We start from the raw sequence: 16,730 nt of genomic DNA on the forward strand, positions 1-16,730 counted from the left end.
TTTTATTGAGATTAACATTTTAGTCAATGTTTTCAAATTTGTTTATTCCAAATTGAACATAAAATAATCCCCATAAAAATAACATAAACAAAATCTACAAACAAAATATGTGATTGTTTGAAAAAGATAGAACAATATTCAAGTAAGATAAGTAATAAAAAGCCTAAAAAAGAGGTTTCCCCTTTTGAAAAAAAGGGACCTACCCCCGAGCTAGCTTCCTAGAGTGAATCTAATACCCTACATACTTTTTTAAACCATATAGAGATTAGTGCCGCGAGAGATGGCATAGGGGTTGTTTGGTTTGCTCACAAAGTTTGCCAAAGGTTGCCACACCTCATGTTAGGCAAGTTTGACCAAATTAGTCTATTGTTTGGTTCATAGCCACACTTGTGGCAAGATTTCTTCTCATCTATTAGGGTCCCACATGTCATCAACTCAACAAAGTGTGTCACAATCCAATTTTGCTAGCTAAGGTGTGACTCACTTTTTGTAAGCCACAACTTATACAAGTGTGGCAAAAAATATGGTGAATGGTGGCAAACTTAGTATAGCATCCAAACAGCCCCATAGTCCATTACTCCATCACCTCTTCGAACGTGCCGGCTCGCACCACCGGATCTCGAGCGACCTGATGGCCTTGCCGTTGCGTCCCTGCTCGTACACGGCGTTGAGCGTCTCCTTCATCTCAAGGCAGCACCGCTCGAATACGTCATCGTGGGCCACTATTTTTTAATTTTATTTTTTTGACCGATATGTGGTCATATTTTGTTTTAGTTTTTATATTTATTAATTTTTTGCCATATCACATAAAAACCGAGTCAAATTAACTATGTAGTAGTGCCACATCAGCCTAAAATCGACATCAAAACCACCATAAGCTCTATGTTGCACTTTTAACAGTTGAGAGATAACGCTGTATCTTGTTTTCTAATCGAAGGATGAAAAATCAGATTAGTAGACGGAGATACCTCCGATGACCTGGGCCGTAAAAGGCCCATAATCCGACGGATCACGTCTCCCCCAAATCCAATCCCGCCGTTTCCTCCCCACGTTATTTGAGGGGAAAGAGACGCTCGCATCTCGCATCCACACCCCAAATTCCAAATCGCTACCTCCCCCAAGAACCCTAGCTCCCTCTCCCCCCCTCTCTCTCTCTCTCTCTCTCTCTCTCTCTCTCTCTCTCTCTCTTTGCAGCCGCCGCCGCCGCCGCCGCCGCGTCCGCTTCGACTCCCGCCGCCAGGTTCTCTCTCTCCAGCGCGCAAGCACCATGGCCGAAGCCGAGGTTAAGGACAACGAGGTTTACGAGGAGGATCTCGTCGACTACGAGGAGGAGGTGGAGAACGGCACCGACGGTGGCGCCAACGCCGCCAACGCCTCCGCCGATGTCGTCAAGAAGTGCGTGCCCCCCAAGGGTTTGCTTTGTTTTCTCTCGCTAGGGTTAGGGTTTCGTGGTTGAGTCGGTTGGAGGGCCCTGATCTGAACTTCTTCTCTGTTGGACAGGGGGTACGTGGGGATCCACAGCTCGGGGTTCAGAGACTTCCTGCTCAAGCCGGAGCTGCTTCGCGCCATCCAGGACTGCGGGTTTGAGCACCCTTCCGAAGGCAAGCTCATATGCTCTTTTCTTTTTTTCCCCTTGTTGATGCTACTGCTGCTAGCGTTCCATCCTTTTGGAGGCCTTTAAATTGAAATCTAAATAAATGATGTGTGGAGTGGCAATCATTTTATTCTGAATTCGATATAGTCCGAGTAGTCACTTAAAAACCAACACTAACCCAGGTGTATATTAATTTGGTTCAAGGACTTTATAGATCTATAAATGGGCTAAAACTACTAGGATGGCGTTATCTAAGTGGTAACCGAAAATTCGAAAGTCACTTGTGTCGCGTGCGTGCCCCTCTGTTTCTTTCATGTTAATTTCTTATTAATCTTATTTATTTCCTATAATAGCTTCTTACACTTATTTATTTCCTGTAATACCTTAATCAACCTTCACACTTGCTACTGCCTCGTTACGTTATCTGAACGAGCCTTCAAATTTTGAGCCCATATGATGAATAAAAAGGCTTGATTGGAGTTCTTTAAGTAGCATAGTTAACTGAGTTCGAATTGTTCTGACCAGACACAATACATAGTTGACAAGCTTGACTAAACTGATGGTTTTACTGGAAAAAAAAGGGGGAAGTAGTGCTTAGATTGGTCTCGCTGTGAGCTAAGACTGTCAATACATTTAGACTTATTTAATTGGAAAAAACAGCATGCTGAGATTGGTATCACTCTGGTTGTGCACTAGGATCATCCTTGCATTTAGACTGCTTTTGGTGGGGAGAAGGGAACCGGTGCTAAGCTGCTTGTGCGTTAGGACGGTCCATGCATTTAGACCGCTTTTGAACTTGGTGGACTAGGTGGTTTTATGGTCAACCGGTGTCAAACCAGCACTGGTTGAACTGGCTGAGCCAGTGATTCACCAAGAAGGAAGACCCAATGTCTCCTCAAGGGCTCCAACTTCATTTTACTGTAAAAAATAGTGAAAATAGCTTGCGGGTGGAGGATTCGCTCTACGACGGTGGATGCCAGGTCCTGTTGCCATCCCACCACCTCGTCATGTGTGTTTGTATTGAAACATACATGCAACATAAACTTTATTGAGCTGTGGACCACTGGACTGGTGAACCAAGAATTTGGCCGGGTCACTGACCAGTTCAACCTTTCATACTATGATACTGTACTATATTTAGATGCCTCGGAGTGAATGCAATATATAATTACTGCAAAGGCAAGCAATTGGTTGTTTTTAAGGTGCTATTTTCTCCATTAGCTAACATGGGCATATGCCATATATATTTAAACTTTGAATGCATTCCCTAGGCATTGATGCACTTGCCCACTCCACTTTTGCAGCCAGCTCTCCTGTTTCTGGGACAGTTCATCTAGAAGTAACTAAGTATTAACTCAAACAGAAAACAATAAATGAATTGATTGTGCATGAACATTTGCTCGTCCTAGTGCTTATTTCTAGTACCAAATAAGATTATATACACTCTAGCATTCATTATTTTTCCATTCTTTCCAAGCGTGTTAATGAAAACGTCATTTTGCTAATGTGCAGGTACAATTTTATCTGACAATTTTAGTTGGGAGGAGAATGTGGTAAAAACTTTCAATTAACGGCGACAGGAGGTTAAATAGTTTCTCACTGGGGTACTGCTCCAATTTTGTTTGGCTCTACACCAGTGCAACACGAATGCATCCCACAAGCCATTCTTGGAATGGATGTCATCTGCCAAGCAAAATCTGGGATGGGGAAGACTGCTGTTTTTGTTCTCTCAAGTCTTCAGCAAATTGATCCTGTTGCTGGTCAAGTTGGTGCACTTGTGCTATGTCACACAAGGGAGCTAGCTTACCAGGTATATATTTATGTCTTAGTTTAATTATGTCCAATATGTCTGCATATACTAACTGTCTCTTTACTTAATATAATGTTGTAGATTTGCCATGAATTTGAGAGGTTTAGCAAGTACCTTCCTGAGGTAAAAGTTGCGGTCTTCTATGGTGGCGTTCACATAAAAAAACACAAGGATCTGTTGAAGAATGACTGCCCTCATATTGTGGTTGGAACACCTGGAAGGATACTAGCTCTAGCTAGAGAGAAGGATCTTTCCTTGAAGAATGTGAGGCATTTCATTCTTGATGAATGTGACAAGATGCTCGATTCACTTGGTAGGCTGCTGTTCCTTGTTCAAGTGACCATCATTCTACACCCAGAATATGTTTACTTTGCGATAACTTTTCTACCCCTATTTGTATCATATCAATATATCATACATTGCTCTGTTATATTCTTATTAATGCATTTGTTTCTTCAGACATGCGTAGAGATGTGCAGGAGATCTTCAAAATGACACCCCATGATAAGCAAGTGATGATGTTTTCAGCGACCCTTAGCAAGGAGATCCGCCCAGTTTGCAAGAAATTCATGCAAGATGTAATGTCATGTGGCCTATCTCATTTCAATAGCGCTTCTTCTTACTCTGGCATACTACCATGATATGAGTGGTGGCAGTTCTGTTGTCAGTAGATCAAAGGGATTTCTGATTTCCGTACACTTCTCCATTGGTCGTAGTTCATCAATTACTACCTGAGTGTTCCTATTGGCTGCAAGTGAAGTCTTCTGTCAATGTGAACCATCTGGGGAGAATGCGGGTGTTGGGGTTGGGAGGGCACCGTTATTGTAGATTGTACAAGGCCAGTGCAGCTTTTCTCCAATTGTCTGCATGCTTGTACTGGACTCCGCTTTATCAGAGTAAACTGCTTCTGTTTCTCCTACCCTTCTCATGGTCAGTGTGGACAAAGCAGCTTCCTCTTGATGCTAGTTCTTGTAGCAAGCACTGCCCCAGAACATCTTCTCTATGATTTGGTCAAATGTCAGTGTCCATTGTCATAGCTGAAGTTCAAATACCAGTGCCCAATTCATAGCTGAAGTTCCCTTAGGAGGCTCAAAATTCTGATGCAAGAAGAATTGATATGCTATTCTTATTGGTGTGGCTAGAACATTGGCACACAGAAATTCTAATACCTTTATCTACCATTTGTTATCTTACAGCCTATGGAAATTTATGTTGATGATGAGGCTAAACTGACCCTTCATGGGCTAGTTCAGGTACTATTTAATTATCAATTTGTCATTTGAACCACTTTTCTGTTTATTTTGTACCAACCCCCTGTTTTCTGATTCCAGCACTATATTAAACTAAGTGAGGCGGAGAAGAACCGGAAATTGAATGATCTCTTAGATGCACTGGACTTCAATCAAGTTGTGATATTTGTTAAAAGTGTTAGTAGAGCTGCAGAACTGAACAAGCTGCTTTGTGAATGCAACTTTCCTGCGATCTCCATACATTCTGGAATGACACAGGAGGAGAGGTTTGTTCTCTTGAATTCCTTCGCGGCCTGGTCTTTTAGGTTCTTGTGTTTTGTGCTTGTTTTATCTGTTATTAAAATAACAATAATCTATGCTGATGGTGATGGTGGTTGTCTTATTTTATTTATCTTTTTCTTTGTTGTCATGCTTTAGATGATGTCAGATATTTCATCAACCTAATTCAAATCTATATTTCTAAAGCTGGCGGGTCTCTCGGCCAGCTGATTGGTCGAGCTGGTGGCTCTATATTTTGTTGACACGTGTAAAGCAACCGGCGAACACTCGCGTACATCCAGAGTCGGAACTCGAGAGAGATCAGGAAAGGGGAAAAAATCGAAGCTAGTGAGCCACATACGCACATACACCTGGGCCTAGCGCCACATACGCCTGTTCCAGTTTGCTCAATGGTGCTACAAGCTTACGCCTGTCCTTGCCTCCTCGTGTTTGTCAACCTGTCAACCTGAGGGTGTACAGTAGTAGAAACTAGCAAGCAAACATGGTTGACTCAGGTTCTAACGCTTTGTCTTAGCCCAACAACAATCAATCCATCTATCCTTAGCTAAAAGTATGTGGTAAAACTTGATTATATTGGACCAAATAACCATCAGGCCCAACTTTACTGAAATGAAAATAAACAAGTCATTTATATACCTCACAAGTAAAAATTTTTTAAATGCAATTCTGAGCATTAAAATCACATTTATAACTAATTCGTTATACAAGTACTTCGTTTCAATTAAAGTATAACATATTCAAATATATCTTCACAAAAAAATATCGTAGTTTAATTTGAGGTTTTTTGGAATAATACGATTTGCTTCACAATAAAACGAAGCTGAAAATTCATCAGAAAGTTTTTATCATAATCTAAATTGAAAATAACACATAAATAGTATAACATGGGCTATAAAGTAAACGCGCCAATCGGCGTGTTAATTTCCTAGTGTATTCTATAATCTGTACATTTTTCTGGTGCCTATAATTGCTTTGTGGGTCAACCATAGTGCATTATCCATGTGAGTGTTATGATGTAAGCATGGATGGAGTTGACCTATTATTTCATACGTTCGTATTTACTTTATATTATTTCAATAGTTATGCCTAATAAAGTTAGCATATCTTTGAGACATTAAGGAAACTTGTTGAAATTAACAGCATGCCACGAAGCAGGATTCACCTGTGTTTGGTTTATGCCCTCAATTGTTGTTCTCTAGACCTTTTATACTATTATTATATGAATACTTTTGTTGGTGGTGATGGTCTGCCTGCCAACCTACCCTCAGCCACCACTTTATTGCTGGCAGTGAAATAGACATGATCAGGGTTTCAGATCATACCACTATAGCCATTAAATGATTGAGGAGTTCTGATAGTTATTCCTGACCAGTTGTGGCGGTTTGATCCCTGCCAAGAATCCTTAATGTTTGATCCTTATCTAATGATGGAGCTTTTACAGGCTTACCCGGTACAAGAACTTCAAGGAAGGACACAAGAGGATTCTTGTTGCTACTGATTTAGTTGGCAGGGGAATTGATATTGAACGTGTCAACATTGTCATAAACTATGACATGCCCGATTCTGCTGATTCGTATCTACACAGGGTAATTTTAACATCACTTCACTGCTTCTCTTTAAGTTCTTTCTCTTGCTGACATTCTATCCTCCAGGTTGGAAGGGCTGGGCGTTTTGGAACCAAAGGACTTGCAATAACATTTGTTTCCTCTGCCTCTGACTCTGATGTTCTTAATCAAGTTAGTACAACTGATCATTTTAATTTTGTTGCTTAACTGGTGTGATGACAAAGCCTCACTGTAATTTCACATGCATGATGTTTTAAGGTGCAAGAAAGATTCGAGGTTGACATAAAGGAGCTTCCTGAGCAGATTGATACTTCGACATATAGTAAGTGTTGTTTACCTTGTTATTCCAGATTAATTTGTAATACCATATCATATGATTTGTTCTAAGAACTGATTTGTTTGTATTTTGATTTGTATTTTCCAGTGCCTTCTTAAAGATCCGGCTGGATTGCTTAAAGCTTACATTCGAACGGAAACGAGAGTATCTCCTTGAGATACGGCATATTAAGAATCTATCGGATAACTAAAAACTTAGTGCGAGAAATGCTGCCCTATCTATACTTAGACAGCAGTTTAGATCTGCTGCTAAGTGCTGAATGCCCCGTAATAATACTTGAAATGATGTATCTGGGCAATTGGGCATGTACGTATTTGAATTGCTGTCGTTCATTGTAATTCCGAGAATTTTATTAGGATTTGTTTGTGTTAATTTTGCTACTCCGCAGATGCTAACGTGGGTTAGTTTATAGTACTTTGTTTATGGTACTTTTGAGGATTTCAACCGCGTTTCTTACCGTACATTTTGTTCCATTATCTTTTTTTTATTTATTTCACGTTTTATGCTGCTTCCGTTCTCCTGGCAACCCTCATGGATGGACTGATGGACACATGAGTATGATTTTGAGTAGCAGTTCAAGTTTAGTACATGGGAAAAGTGGCTCTTTTCAAATTTGGCTCCGTACCTCACAATATCGTCACTAAGAGCAGGTACATAAGCTAGTTATAAACATATTTTAAAGAGATAAAAAGGAAAAGAGAAGAGTAGTTATAAACATATTTTAAAGAGATAAAAAGGAAAAGAGAAGAGTAGCGGGCTATAGATTTATAGCCACCTATAGCACGGACTTCAAGACGCAATGCGTGGGACTGGATATCAATAGTGTAGTATGTAACTATCATATGAATTAGCTATTAAAATAAATATATGATTTAGAGCTAGTAGTTGGCTATACTATTGAACTTCTCTAATTACATGCATTGGTCAGCCTAAGTATTTCGCATGATATTCTGATCATCAAGTTGACTACCGATATTCTGATCATTTGGATGTTATGTTCTTTTAAGTTGACTACCGATTCATCACGAGCATCGCGATTTGGATGTTATGTTCTTTCAAGTTGACTACCGATTCATCACGGGCATCGCTCTCGCGAAGTATAAAGACTCACCTACATGTAAACTATATCCCCTACACGTAAACCATATCCAAGCAATTTCTCTCCAACCTCATCCAGCAAGTTCTCTCCAACCTCAACATTAGCAAACCATATCCAAGCAATTTCTCTCCAACCTCATCCAGCAAGTTCTCTCCAACCTCAACATTAGCAGCAAGTTCTCTCCACCTTAACTCAACTTTAGCAGCAAGTTCTCTCTAACTTCTCAACATTAGCACACAACAATATTATGTACGCATAATATCCACCTAGAAGCTATAAAATACCAAATCACGAATATTCAAAGAAAACAATCCAAAACCGACACAGAGTAGGCTAGTCACATATCTCCAAAATCACTTCGCCAAATAATCTCCAAATAACGAAACCAATTATCTCACATACCAATTGTTTATCACAAAATAATAATCAAATACACTTTGATTTTACAATATCCACCTTGATGAACACATTGGCAAACTCATCGAAAAAGTAGTTTTGGTATTTGGAAAAATAAAAACAAAGAAGTGGTAAAAGCATTGGCAAACTCATCAAAAAAAAAAGAGTAGTTTTTGTATTTGGAAAAATAAAAACAAAGAAGTGGTAAAAGCATATGAGTGTAAAAAATTCAAAAGAAAACTTCTCTCACTTTTGAAAAAAAAAGAAATTTCCCTCAATTGAAAAAATATGCACATTTTGTATCTCTTCTCCTTTTGAAGTTGATTTCATCAAGCATTAGCATTATGACCATTAATGTTCAAGAGCTTGTAATTATACATCGAATAATGCAAGGCCATGTGTCACAATAAAAGAAAGATAAACTCATCAATTAGAAAGCAAGCAGGCACTATAGTATAATCATAAACCAAAAATATTACTAGTAAGATCAAATCAACAATCAAAATTCATGATTTCAAACAATTTATAATGCAACAGTCACAAGTACATAGATTGAAAGAAAAACACCTACACATATACTTATTGCATTATTACTCTTTCTCAAACTAACTATATCACAAAAATAACCAAGAGAACTTTCAACATTTATTTGAGCTTCTTGTGCTCACTTTGACATTGATTACAAAATCTCTCAATTATTCTTGGTATGTCCTTGTCATCGAGACTTTTTTTCATGAATTCGGCACCAATTATTTTTTCTCACTGCGAATACGTTCTTGTCGACAAGAATGTTTACAAGGATTTTGTATTCATTTTTAACTCTCATAAAAGTAAATACAAGCAATATTTGCACTTGCGCCATTTGGAACAAACGAAGAGCAATTTGAGGAATAACAATCCAACAAGCATATGCATAAGTATTAGTCATCCAAACTACGCACTAGCTTCAACATTGTATATTTTTAAAACTTAAGTGCAAAAATTTAAGTCATATATCATCTCCCTTAAAAGCAATATTTAAGCCTCATGAAAAGACTAAAATGCATACAAGCTATACCAGCGACAAATAAATCTTAATTATATAGCTAGCATGAACAAGAATATACAATTTGCATAAGACAAAACTCTCTTTTCCTCAGTTCTCTTTTATTTTCAGATTTACTTGATAAAAATCAAGAGCACATACTCCCCTTCAAATTATGTCAAAAGGATGAATAAGTCCTAATTCTCCATGAAGAAAAGCAAAGCGAGAAGCATCCAATGGTTTAGTGAAAATATCAGCAAATTGCAAGCTTTGTATCCAAAAACTTCAATTCAACATCTCCCTTCTCAACTTGGTCCCTTAAAAAGTGAAAGCAAACATCAAAGTACATTGTGCGTGAGTGTTGTATAGGATTCTTACCATTATTGATATCACTTGTGTTATCTCAAAAGAGAGGAACTTTTCTCAAAAGTAAGACTATAAATCTTTCAATATTGATATAAGCCAAAGAATCTGAGAACAACAACTAGCAATAAAAACATATTTTGATTCAGCAGTTAATTAAGCAACATTAGGCTGTTTTCTAGAAGACCATGCAATTGAAGAAATATTAAGAAAATGGCATGTTCTACTAGTACTTTTCCAATCAATTATACAATCAGCATCGCAATATCCACTCAAGCATATACATTATGAAGTAGAATACTAAATTCCAAATTCAAGAGTGTGACTCAAATACTCTCATAATCTGCTTGACCGCTTGACGATGCGAAACACGTGGAGAAGCTTAAAATCGAGTATAGAAACACACAACAAACTGTATGTCTGGCATTGAAGCAGTAAGATACAACAATGATACTTTTGTACTCCTTTTGATAAACAACTTCATCATTTTCTTCAGGATCCAACACGGTAGTAGACCCAATTGGTGTAGAAATTGGCTTGCAATTCTGCATCTTGAAACGCCTTAAAAGATCCTTGATGTACTTCATTTGATGCACTACCTTGAGGTATTCGCTTAATTTGCAATCCAAAAAGTACGATAAATCACCCTTCATGCTCAACTTAAATTCCCTACGCATTATCTCAGAAAACTCCACAACCAAAGCGTAAGATGAACAACCAAAGATGATATCATCCATATAAATCTAAACGAAAAGTTGATTATCACTATGCTTAAGAAAACAATGAGTTTTATCAATCTCTTTCATTTGAAAACCTTTTTCAAGCAAAAAAGTTTTTAAGTCTATCATACCATGTTCTAGGTGCTTGTTTAAAACATACAAAGTTTTTGACAATTTGAAAACATGGTTGGGAAAATCACGATTTTCAAAACCTACTGATTGTTTAACATTAACTTTCTCCGTTATAAAACCATTTAGAAAAGCACTTTTAACATCAATTTGATACAATTTAAGGATTCTTGAAGCAGCAAAAGCTAATAAAAGCCTAATTGCTTCAATTCTAGCAACATGAGCAAAAATTTCATCAAAATCCAAACCTTCCACGTGAGTAAACTCTCGTGCAACAAGTTAGCTTTATTTCAATCAAACCATCCTTATTTTGTTTTTTTAAAACTCATTTGGTTCCAATAAAATTATGACCAAAGGAGGTTCAACTACAGTGCAAACTTTGTTTCTCTGAAAATTAAAATTTTCTAAATTTTCTAGTTATTCATGCATGACATTAATCCATGATTCATAAGATAAGGCATGAGTAACATCTTTGGGTTCAAGAATAGCAACAAATGCATAATTTGCATGAACATCATCATTTGTTACCTTTGACCTTGTAGTACGCACACCTAGATTACCAATTATTTGTTTTCATGGATGTCATCGTTTAATATGCAAAGGAGCAGTGATTTCAGAAGCTATTTCACGTTTTGTACCTTCACTTGTCGAAGTTGTAGCCTCTAGAGGTCCATTAAAATCAGCATCAACGGAACTTGAGTCGGACTCCCCTAGCTGGTCTGACTGCACGTCGAGTGCTGGTCTGATTAGCGGTGTCCCGACGGTCTGACCGGCCTGGCGCCCAGTCTGACCGGACAAGCCGACTTAATTTTCGCTGTCGCTCACGTCCTCAAAAATATGACCATCCTCTCCCTGAACTTGTGACAATATTCCTGCAATTTCTGGTCTAGTACCTGGACTACCCTCATCGAAAGTGATTTCACATATCTCAACAATTTTATTAGTTTCTAAAATAAGTACACGATAGCCACGAGAATATGCAGGATATCAAAGAAATATTCCATCGGTAGAACGTGCCTCAAATTTATCCAAGTTTCTAGGTTTCAAGACAAAGCACTTGTAACCAAACACACGAATGTGAAACTTTGGCTTGATGTCCAAATCGAAGGTCATATTAAGTCTTTCCAAGTTTAGGTCTCAAGAAAATATGATTGGAAATATAACATGCAGTTTTAACAGTTTGAGCCTAAAATTTTCTAGGTGTGTGATATTCATCTAACATAGTCCTAGCCATATCACCAAAAAACATTTTTTTTCAACAACATTGTTTTGTTGAGGAACATAGGGAGAAGAATATTGATGTTCAAGGCCTTTTCATTGCAAAATTGTTCGAAAGAAGCATTTTTAAATTCACCATTATTATCACTTCGAATTGTTTTCAAATAACCGTGAAGTTCAAGATCCAAGCAAAGATACAAAGTCTGAAAGTGTTCAAAAGCCTAATCCTTAGTTACCATGAAGAAAACACAATAATTTCTAGAAAAATCGTCAACAATAACCAACACATACCACCTTCCTCCAACATATTGCACTCTAGCTGGACCAATAGTGTCCATATGTAAAATCTGTCCAAGTACATCCGTCACCACAGAAATAATAGGAGCATGTGAAGAAGTAACCATGTTAGCATGACGACACGGTGAACAAACCAAATCAAGATTTTTTTGTTAAGTTAAGGCAAACCACTAATCCCAGTAAAATGATCAAAACCAACATGTCGAAGCCTACGATGCCGAAACATCAAATCTCTAGTAAATTTAGCAACCAAACATGTGACCTCAAATGATACAGGATCTTCAAAATCAACTTTAAAAACTCATCCATAGCGAGAAATACCCAATATTAGGGATGGCAATTTTACCCATGGGTCTGGGTTTCCACGGATACCTAACCCGATGGGCACGAGCGTGGGTGTAACTTTTTACCTGTGGGCACGCCCACCCGCGACCCGAAAATACAGAGGGTCGTAGTTGGGTTTTAGTTTTTACCCGTGGGTTACCTATACCCAACCCGCTATATATACATTACTAATATTGGCCCAATGTTTCAATACTCATACCTTTCCTTGGCCCAATTGGCCCATTAAACAAGGAGGTATATATATACTAGAAGGCCAGTCAAACCCTAAGCTAATCCTCACTCAACCACTCCTCGACTCCCGTCCCTCCCCTCCCCTCATTCGTGCAACCTGGGTCGGGGGCTAAGGGCAGTGCGTGCGGCGGAGGCTCAGGGCGGCGACAGCTCCCTTGGCATCAGCAGCAACGGGCCGGCAACAAGGAAAGGCAGCGACAACATAGGCAAGTGACGGTGAAGGCGTAGGCAAAGGACGACGACGACGACTCCCTGGGTGTCAGCAGCGACGGGCTGATGGCAAGGAAAGGCCGCGGCAGCGGTAGCGCCATGCAACCAGCAGCGGGGGGAGAGACATTGGCTAGGGGCAGTGACGGATATTCTGGCTTGCTCGTTAGATCTGTAAACATATTAGCTAGTATATGTGAATGCATGTTCTTATTCCTTGGCGATTGATGCATGTAGCCCTGTTGATTGCAATTTGAACATAACTGATAATTAATGGATTTTGTTACTCAGTTAAATTACATCTATTGAGATATTAGTCATGCGTGCTCGTGCCCGTCGGGCATGCGTATGAGCACGGAATTTTGCCCGCCAACTCTTTTGGGCAGGGTTCGGGCGGGTAAGTTCGGGCATCAGGTCGGGCATGGTTTCGTTCTGCCCGTGCCCGACCTGACCCATTGCCATCAAAACCCCAAATGAATCAAAGATTTTACTTACAGTTTTCTTAAAGTGAACCTCATAATTCTCATCAACAATTTGTGAAACTAAAAGCAAATTGTACTTTTAATCCTCTACCAAAACCACATCTTTCAAAACAAACTTGTCACTTACCTTGACAGGTCTCATAGCAAGAACAACACTTGTAGTACCTCCAAAGATAATTGAGTCCATCCTGGATGCCTCTTTGAGGGAGGAGAACCAACTTTTATCACCGGTCATGTGCCGCGAACACCAGGAATCCACGATCCACATGTTCTCCTTCCTCACCACCAAAGCCTACACACAAGCAGATGTCACTACTAGGGTTAGACAAAAGAAATTTAGAAATTCAATACTGAGATACAAGACTGGCGGATCCAATAGGGCATATAACCACGCAAGAAAACACTTTGAGAATTTTTAGAAAAATCTTGCCGAGGCCGGTCTGCCTGTTGTGGGTCTAACTGCGGAACCCACTACGATCTAACCGGTCTCCTCGAGTAAAAATCAGATTTTTGCCACTTTGGTTTCACAAAAGCAATTTCTCTTTTCTTTTTCTGTTTACGAGCTAATCTAAAACTATCATAAAACATATCAAGATATTAGAAGCCAACAAGATATCAATCTTTTCCAAAAAAGAGCGGGCAATATTTTCACGAGAAGTAGATGGTTTAGAAATATCAAGTTTTGTTTCTTTTAGTGTTGAAGAAAGAGCAGGCAATATTCCAGCAGATTTAATAATTGTTTTCTTAGGTTTAGGTTTTGTCAAAATTTCATCTTGATCAGTTATACTCAAAACAACATGTTGGTGTTTGGTGAAATAATCATGAGCATCAATACTAATACCCTATTGTAACTAGTCATTTTAGATTGATCCAAAATCATATTAAGTTTGTTTTTACCATCAGAAAATCTTTCCAAAGAATTTTTCAAATAAAAAACTTATTTTGTCAAATTAGCACAGTTTTCGCAATCAATCAAAACATCTTTGTTTCTGCGACATATAGAGCAAAAAAGCACTTCATATTTCACAATGTTTTCCGTGTACTGAAACACGACCTAATGCATCTTTGAATTCCAATTTGTTTAGAGAGCATATTGAGCAATTCAAAACATCATGTTGTTATTTTAACTTTTTAACACAAATCATGTTAAAACATCGAACTAGCATAAAATGCAGTATGATATTTTTTCAATAAATTTTTAGTTAAAAACAACTCATCCAAAGTGCATGTGTGCATGTGTTGACACGAAAAACACACACTGGCCAGGGAGATCTACTTAGCTCCAATGCAGGTCCAAAGGTTGGTGAGATGCGGGCGTGCCAGTCAGTTTGACCTTGCAACTGACAAGATATACATGAGCCGATCGGCTGTCAAACCGATGGATTAATTCCAGCCGATGCCAATACCAGCCGATAGCGATAGGGTTTTGATCAATCGGCTATATGTCCAATGTAGATAATGATATAAAGACAATCGGCTGATGACGATGTCATAAAATAACAATATAATCAAGTAGAAACCAATCGGCTAATAATGATATGATAAATAAGCATCGATCCGAAAGTTAAAGTATACATCGGCTAGAGGTCCGATGTCATTAAATCCACAAGATTAGATAAACAGTAAAACTTTTGTTGCATTCGGCTAAATCCAATATGTATGCAATCCTTGTAAGCCGATGCAACGTCCAGATAACTTATCGGCTAACACCCCGATAAAACACTAGCATGAACCTATCGGCTTAACAAGATTTATATTATCAACAACAATCTAGTAGGTCGAACCTAGCCGATGCAGCACGAGATTGTATATGACAATCTAATACTCGATGAGCCGATAGATCTGTCTAATGTGGTGGATTAGACCTAACCAAGACAGTTCCAACTAAACCGATGCATCTTTAAACACGATGCAATTAGAGATAGAATTGAGATATCAGGTACGCAAATATATCAACCAAACCAGAGCGATCCAAGAGATCGAAGCGATGCAGCCTTGAACAATACCAACGTAGCCAATAGATTCACTAGGGCCGGTGGAACGTAGGACTTACCCCCTTGGCTGGAGATCGAACACCGATGTAGCCCCGCGTTAGGTGCCAAGTTCCGCCGGATGATAAGTAAAAGCCTCGGTAAAGAGGGTGGTGATGCGCCGAGAGTAGTTGATTGATCTGAGGGATAAATTACAATGACCACGGTTGTACATATTTATACCCATGGGTAGATTCTAGTCCTTGTAAGACAAGAAAGAGACTTTCGTAAAGATAAAAGGAAAACATGAAGTCCATATAGGACACTAAACACACTTTCCTAAAGATAAAAGGAAACTAACAAACTATTCCTAATTAATAGATAATTTGCCATGCCGCATCCTCCTTGAACTCGGTCACTTTTGGATAAGCTTCCTTTGATAGATTAATTTCCTTGACCGAATATAGCAGGAATCCGACTATTGGCGATGCGATAATTCTCCTAGGGTCTTACCAAATTTTGGCGTTAACAGCATGACAACTCCAAGAGCAAGAAAAGATTTTAGTCTCGAATCATGTGGAACATTAGCATCTCTAATATTTGAAATCCCAATCATTAAACATCATTTTTTGTAATCATCATCATCATGAATAAGATATTTTAGGCCTTGTTTGTTTCAGCTTAAGATTATTGTAATCTAGATTATTAAATCAGATTACTCTAAGCTGGATTATAATAAGCTGACATAGAATAAGCTACGAGCTGTTTGTTTCTTTGGATTATTGGACACATCTAAGGGTAGTGGGTCTTTAGCCACTCAATAATCTGAAAAAAGCTCCTCCAGAGGAGATTATTAGATTATAGTAATCTGGCTTATAGATTATAATAATCTATCATAATAATCTACTTGTTTGTTTCAGCTTACTCCTAATAATCCAGATTATAATAATTCTAAGCTGAATCAAAGAGGGCCTTAATCTAGCAATTTCAGAATTAAGATATTCAATAGTAAACTCTTGTTTTCTACTCACAACTCTTATTTTTGGAGCTAAAAGTCAAAATAACTTCTCCCTTGTTTTCGTCTTCATCACTCTCAAGATCTACATCACGTGAAGGCTCAAAGGCTACATATACTTGATTCAACATCTTCTTGAGAGCTTGCTTGGAGTTCCTTCCCTTGAACCTACTTTTGGCTTGTCGTCCTTGAACTTGTCTGTAACGACCCGCCTCTCCCAGGCCAGGCCCACTTACATCTGGTCTTTTGGCTTGTCGTCCTTGAACTTGTCTGTAACGACCCGCCTCTCCCAGGCCGGGCCCACTTACATCTGGCAGCTTTCATAGGTCATAGACTGCCCTCACAGACTAACACATGTCTTTTCTGCACACTTTGTCCTCACTCGTGTACACCCGGGAAG

At 38.8% G+C, this 16,730-nt stretch overlaps 1 protein-coding gene across 1 annotated transcript; it reads left to right on the forward strand.

The window, feature by feature from the left end:
* The first annotated feature begins 1,083 nt into the window (after positions 1-1,083).
* LOC127767006 (DEAD-box ATP-dependent RNA helicase 56) lies at positions 1,084-7,258 on the forward strand. The gene is made up of 11 exons (XM_052292242.1): positions 1,084-1,395; positions 1,501-1,601; positions 3,232-3,404; positions 3,486-3,717; positions 3,864-3,982; positions 4,601-4,657; positions 4,736-4,920; positions 6,375-6,519; positions 6,586-6,669; positions 6,757-6,820; positions 6,923-7,258. The coding sequence occupies exons 1-11, from the start codon at positions 1,268-1,270 to the stop codon at positions 6,931-6,933; spliced, it is 1,299 nt and encodes a 432-aa protein (XP_052148202.1). The 5' UTR covers positions 1,084-1,267; the 3' UTR covers positions 6,934-7,258.
* The last annotated feature ends 9,472 nt before the right edge of the window (positions 7,259-16,730 follow it).

Source organism: Oryza glaberrima, chromosome 1 (genome assembly GCF_000147395.1).
Source record: "Oryza glaberrima chromosome 1, OglaRS2, whole genome shotgun sequence".
Classification (NCBI taxonomy): domain Eukaryota; kingdom Viridiplantae; phylum Streptophyta; class Magnoliopsida; order Poales; family Poaceae; genus Oryza; species Oryza glaberrima.

Excerpts from the sequence above, each read along its gene's own strand:
- LOC127767006 (XM_052292242.1), top strand. The coding sequence starts at position 1,268 with ATGGCCGAAGCCGAGGTTAAGGACAACGAGGTTTACGAGGAGGATCTC. Across the intron at positions 1,602-3,231 it reads GTTTGAGCACCCTTCCGAAG|TGCAACACGAATGCATCCCA; the intron begins GCAAGCTCATAT and ends GCTCTACACCAG. Across the intron at positions 6,520-6,585 it reads CTGATTCGTATCTACACAGG|GTTGGAAGGGCTGGGCGTTT; the intron begins GTAATTTTAACA and ends TCTATCCTCCAG.